At 38.0% G+C, this 6,926-nt stretch overlaps 1 protein-coding gene across 1 annotated transcript; it reads left to right on the forward strand.

The window, feature by feature from the left end:
* The first annotated feature begins 208 nt into the window (after positions 1-208).
* On the forward strand, positions 209-1,488 carry LOC146636891 (uncharacterized). Its single transcript, XM_085351101.1, has 5 exons — positions 209-251; positions 408-740; positions 826-936; positions 1,014-1,048; positions 1,369-1,488. Exons 1-5 carry the CDS (start codon positions 209-211, stop codon positions 1,486-1,488), a joined length of 642 nt encoding a protein of 213 aa, XP_085207227.1.
* Positions 1,489-6,926: the final 5,438 nt, after the last annotated feature.

Genomic DNA, 6,926 nt, shown 5'->3' on the forward strand with positions numbered 1-6,926 from the left:
CAAAAAAAACTAAATTATATAAAATCTGTCATACAATAATGATAATGATATTCTGCTTTTTGTTTTCAGTTGTCAGTTTTCACCATTTGCTAAAAAAGCATTTCCACTGAGCAGCCGCCCATATGAAAGAACAGCCCGCCTCTGTACATAGAGACAACTTTTACTGGAGCACAGTTCACTTACAGACATTGTAGTGGTGGTATGCACAATGATGAACTTCACCTTGATGCTACTTTTGCCCTGTATCTTTAGTAAGTACACTTTTCACTTTTTTCTCAGTAAAGTTTCAACCCTTCATTCTGTACGATAATCGAGCCAAAAAGAATCGTGTAGACACTTCATGGATGGTGTAATTCAATGTTTGGTTCCTGTTGAATTTTAAATTTAGGATGCCTTGTTTGTTTTAGGTTGGATCTCGTCCTCAGTCGCACAGTTTTACACTGTGGAGGTTCAGCCTGGTGAAGAAGTCACAGTGAAGTGCTCCAATTTCAGCAGATTTCACTCCCGCATATTTTGGTTTAAAATGACCAGCAGTCCCAACATCAGTTCCATCTCGTCTATGTTAACTTCTGAAAAGGTTTTTTCCTGTAATGGAAAAAAATTTTGCACGTCATCCAACACGTCTGTGGTATTTCTCAAGATCAAACAAGTAAATTCATCTGACTCTGGGCTGTATTTCTGTGGAGAGAAACTCAATGACAAGCCAGTAATTGTAACCGGAACATATTTAAAGGTTCAAGGTAAATAACACTGTTTCCGTCTTTTTATATATGTGTTTAGTTAAAATAGGTAGTATAGTATAATTTTCTATTTTCTATTTTTTAGAATTATCTGATGGATTAACAAATCCGTTAAGTATCATCCTGAGCGGGCTAACTGTTTTCCTTCTGCTGGTCATCATTGTTCTGGTTATCAAAATCAGGAAATTTCCTACAGGTATCCATATGATTTAATTTAAATAGCAGATACAAAGGTACTGACCTCAGAACTTAAGGATGTATTGTTTCTTTCAGCTCAAGATGATAAAAAAAATCCACAACACAGTGAGGTAATTTATTTTCATATCAAATTATAATTTTGGATTAAGATTTGTAAACACATAAAGTTATCCAGGCTTAGGATAATATTACCTTTCAAATTAAGTCACATACTGTATATTTATTTTGAAATTACAGTTTTTCTGTCACCAGTTTTTATTCCCATTTGCTCAAAAACTGGTGAAAATTCATTTCAAATTGCGAGCGGTGGACATTTATCTAACTCAAACCCTGCCTCTAACCTTAGATGGCTTTGTCCTGTCCTGGTAAATGTTAACACGTTAACATATAATGCTTTGTTATTAGTGACTTTAATCATTTTCCTTAACAGAATGTGACCTCTGATGCCATGAATTATGCAGCTCTGAGTTTCCATCGAAAAGCAAACTACAGAAGGCCTGTACCACCGAGAGAGCAGGATACGAATGTAGTGTATGCTGCTACACGATAGATTGAGCAAGCAGAGAAACAGTAGTGAAACAGTGAAATATATGTGCTTATTGAGTTTGTGGGGTATCTGCATTTGGTGTGTTTGTTACGTGTGTGTGTGTGTGTGTGTGTGTGTGTGTGTGTGTGTGTGTGTGTGTGTGTGTGTGTGTGTGGGGGGGGGGGGGGGGGTGGGGGGGATGGGGGGGTTATAAATACTAGTGTAAAGTGTGCGCTGTTATTTTAGCTATTAATATTATCAAATTGTCTCTTACATCCACAGTTTGTATTACAGTTTTATCTGAGTAGATGTGCATAAATATTAATTGAAAATAAGTTTGCGACAGACTGGCGACCTGTCCAGGGTGTACCCTGCCTCTCGCCCTATGACAGCTGGGATAGGCTCCAGCGCCCCCGCGCGACCCTGAAAAGGATAAGCGGAAGCGGATGGATGGATGGATGGAAGTTTTTTCTCCTTCCCAAATTTTGGAGCAGCCTGCTTAAAATGTTGGCCATGTTTAGTATGAACATCCACCACTACAACATTACTACATTATAAATTAAAAACAAATTATTAATCCATTCATGCTGGTTTATCCAAACAAGTTCCAAAGTTGAATGACAGAATAAAAACAAAAGAAAAACAAAAGCTCAAGTCTCAAGAATGAAAAACTTTTTCTGGTACTCAGTAATTCCAGAGGCACAGTTCCACAAACCATGATGACCTCCATTGACATTCTCACAGCACTGATTGTTTTAATTACTCTTTATGAAGGTAAATATTTTTGATGTGATGTGAGAGCTTGCAGAATAAAAAGTGAGAATGTGTAGAAATAATTTGAAATTGTATTTTTCACGTGTAAACTTTTGTATACACTTGTTTTATATTTACAGTTACAGGAAAAATATGCTGGGCCTTCTTTATCAGGGTGTTGGTGTTGTGTCCAGGTGAGATAAGCAGAGATCTGGGTGCCCAGTAACCTGAAGGTGGAGACAGATTACACCCATTCTCCATTTGAGGGGAGTGGACCTCTCTGTGTCTCCTCCAGTCCATGATAGGTTCTTTCGTTTTAAGGATGTTCAGTGTCAGGTTGTTTTCTGAGCACCGGTTGGACAAATTCTCTACCTCGGCCCTGTGCGCTGTCTCATCTCCATTGGACATCAGCCCACCACGGTGGTGTCAACAGCATTCTTAAAGATGATGTTGGTTGGATGGATTTGTGTACAGTCCTCCATGGACCGATTTGCTTTGTAAGCAACCTGGTAGGGGTCGAGAGAGAACGGTAGGCAGTCTCTGATTTGCTGGGACACCTTCCACTCAAAAATGTCATGACTACAAACGTGAGGGCTATAGGTCTATAGTCGCTAAGGCTGTCTATTCCAGACTTTTTTAGCACTTTGTTTAATGAGGGAATTAACACAGACACAGAAATCCTTTATTCCTCATTAGGAACAGCAGCAAAAACCAGAGTGAACAATCACTCTAGCTAATGGTAATGGTACTAGCTAACTACCTATCCAACATAAATTTACTGATCATTGTGCTGAGCTTACATTAGCATTTCATTTTCATTTCATTTATTTGTTCATTTTCAGGCACAACAAATACCTATATTGAACATAAAATGCACAAAACAAAAAACAAACATTACTTAGATAGTTGACAGACATTCTGTCCACATTCCAGCAGTGTCTTCTCACTCTGTTTGTCCTATGGTTGGCAGTAAAATGGGACTGTTAATTCATGCCTGAGCCCTCGCTCTGAACCACAGAACAGTAACTCAGCAACATCAGTACATCACACTGTAAACCATGTTTATTATGCTAAAAGGAAACTGTACTAAGTCCATATGAAAACATGCATAATAAATCCCTGAAACCAACAATTAAAGGCTTTGAGAACATAACTAATAGGCATTAACTTGTAATTTTAAAAAATGAAAAGCATGTTGACTACTAAAGCAAACTCTGATTACCACCAGTGGTTTACTGTTTGTTATATTGTTTATTGATTATATTTTGTTATAGTAGACAATAGTATGTGTCCAAGAGTGATCCATTTTCTTCAGTCACAGGATATAAACCAAAAACCAGAGGAGTGCTTCTGATAGGTCCAACTCCAGTGTCGGAGCCTGAGGACTTGAAATACACTGTTAAAGAATATGGTAACACATTTAACCCCTAAAAACCGAGGGGATGAGCTGAGATCCCATTTGCATAACTATTTTTAAATCTCGGTAAAATGGCAACCAAGTAAGCTAGAGCACAAATGTTTTGCATATAAAAGCAGAGAAGTTTTATTTGCATATCATGCATTTAACTTGTCCAAGGCAGCAGTTTCCTTCCACTAATGGGTTTGCAGTGTCTCTTTTCCCACTGTATTATATCCACACAGAGAGTGTGTTGCAGTCAAGGCATCTTCATTCTCTTCTCCAACTTCTCTGCTCCCAAACACTGGAACAAAGTCAGGATTAGCTTAAAACAGGTTAGGGATCCAAGTGATTAGATTCTGTGATTATTATTATTATTTAAATCTGCTTTTCCTTTGATCCTGCTAAATTGCTTTAATAAAATCTTCTGCATTAAAGAAGTCTAAATTGTGGACGTTCCCTTTTTAACCCTTCGTGAAACAGCAAAAGGTAAAAGTCCTCAGTATTAATCCACATTAGTATAAATAGCTTTACTTTTATACATCAGCCTTCTAAAAGTAACAGACCCTCTGGGCTTAGTTTTGTATAGCTGGAAATATGGAGGTGAATAAATAAAGGAGCTTAATAAAGGTTGGACCATATAAAATAATTTTTTTATTCATAGTTAATTGTTTGTTTTCTTGTTTGTTCCACGTTAACTTTGTCCGTTTGTCTGCATCCACATTTTTCAAGATACCAATACCAGCTTGAGCTGATTTATTTTGTTCAAAATCAGGTAACGGTAAAAGTCCACAATGTGAAAATCAGTGAAAAGTTCATATTACCCACAATTTTTTCTGGATATTCTTCAAAGTTCTCACCCAAATACTAGGCCTTAGGGGACATGAGTACCTAGGTTGGCTTATGCACTTGACCTTGAGTTTCACTGTTAGCATAGCAGGTCAAAGTTAACCTTGGGAAAAAAAATGTCATGAAACTTTATCAAGTAATCCGGTCTTTAAGTCTGACGTCATTAGCCATATCTGGACCCAAACTCCGCAGCAGATCCCTAAGTCACACAATCACTGCGGCATCACTGAGAGTTAAAAACTGTCTAAATTCTTGCATCTGTAATAAAATGATCAGTGTGGCTGCTCTACCAGGTGTAACAGTTAAGTTTAACATCCAGGCATCCATGAAAATGGAATTCATGAAATTTAATAGAGTTAGAAGTTAGCAGGAAGTTATCTTGCTAGTTTCCATCTAAATATAATATAGCATGTTCTGACTGAGGGATTTCTGAAAAAATTAAGAGGTACAACTCTGTTATCACTTCCGACATAAATGAAGACAGGAAAGTAAACAGCAGTGACGTTTGTAGGGTTACTGACGTTTGGCTAGCTGGCATGTGCTACGTGATCACTAGCAAAACAGCTATGTTAGCATAATATAAACAGTGAAGCTGCAGGATGAATGCTAACCTTCTTCCACTCCAAAAGTTAATGTGAGGGTTCCCGAAGGTTAGGGACAATAATCCATCCACAATACGAGGTTAGTCATTAATATACTGCTGGGGTGTAGTTACATCGTACGGTTTTACAAAAATGAGATTTAAAATGAATAGCGGTAATAAAAACAGAGAGGCCAACAGTGATCACTGACTGTTTTTAGGGGATTGTTGAGATTAAATAGAACAAGATACAAAGCATTAAAACATGTAAAAAACACAAAAGCCTTATTAAACACAGAGTAGTTTGGGCCCAGAAGCAGGATTCATCACGTCATCACTTAAAGAGCGGATATATCATGAAAGGCATGGAAAGTGCTGTACTACGCACTTTCAATCACCATCATGGTGATTTAAAATTCACCAACAGAGCATGTTTAAGTTCAGGTATTTCTGTAAATTATTCAATTTTCAAGGTGCACAAGAAGAATATGAGTCTATTTTTATAACAAAACTATCTGTGAGTGTGCATATTGTAATTAGTGTGTGTGTGTATCAAGATGCTGTGTACTGAGATCCATATCATGCATCACATGCATGTTTGTAGATTTGTAAATGTATAAATACATCTGTAAACCTGTAAAAGATTTGTGAACATCTGCTACAATCTACAATATGTATCCAGAATGTGTATGTTATCAGAGGCGTGAAAGTGTAAATATATCAGAAAACTTGCAATAATGGATAAAAAGTCTTATAATTATCAGTTACATGTCATCCAGCGAATGACTGGCAGTGACGCCACCTTAAAAATTGAAAGTTATCTCATTACTGTTCTGTGTGTATATATATATATATATATATATATATATATGAGGAATAATGAACAAGAGTGTCACGGCTGCACAGCAGTCGTGTGGTGAATTGAGTGAAGGATCCAAGATGCAGGCACTGACTGGGGTGCGAGTGAATATTTATTTGCAGAGGTGATAAGGTGACAAAAACAGGAGGAGCAGAGCGGGGAGTAAACCAACCTAAACTGGGGAAAACTAAAGAACTCAACTAAAACCAAACACGCACAGGGGGAGGAACAAAATACACAATGAAAGATGGCGGAGAGACGCAGCCTAAACACCAGGTTACACAGAATGATGCAGACGGACACGGCGTTAAACAGACGACGCGACAGAGAGCACAGGAAAACACAGGGCTTAAATACACGGGGAGTAATCAGGGAATGGGCCACAGGAGGGAGACACAGCTGGGAGCAATAAGGCTAACGAGACAGGGGAGAGGTAAAACTGAACACACTGACATGAGACATGAACTTTCAGAATAAAACAGGAAACTAACAGACACAGAGAATCAGACAGGACACTGAACATGACAGGCAGACTCATGAGCAGACACAATAACACCATGGACAGACAGAGGGAACACAGAGAAGTGGGAGCAGGCAGGCAAAGAACAGAAACCTAACAAATGGCAAAATCACAACAGAATACACACTCGGAATGAACAAAAGCATAAGGAAACACAAAACACTGAGTCCTCAGACTCAGGACCATGACAAAGAGTCTCTTTTAAAAAAAAAATTAAATTATGGAATCTACACCAAAAAGGGATGTTTTAGTAAAGTAAGTAAAGTTTTAGGACATACACATACAGGTGATTTTACTTAGGATGGATGAATGGTGTATACACGGCCCCTTTTTGCCCTTTTCATTTTTTTTTTATTGTAACCTGTAACATTGAATATATATACGAAAGAAAATGGGGGCAGCTTTGTGGGCAAACAACATTTTTTGCGCACCCTCCTACTGTCATTTTCCATCGCCGTGACAACACTGTGTGTCACCCAACTTGAAACCCACAGAAAGGCAAGCA

Source organism: Diplotaxodon limnothrissa, linkage group LG3 (assembly GCF_057381915.1).
Source record: "Diplotaxodon limnothrissa isolate DT_005_m linkage group LG3, D_limnothrissa_male_GT1.1, whole genome shotgun sequence".
NCBI classification, from domain to species: domain Eukaryota; kingdom Metazoa; phylum Chordata; class Actinopteri; order Cichliformes; family Cichlidae; genus Diplotaxodon; species Diplotaxodon limnothrissa.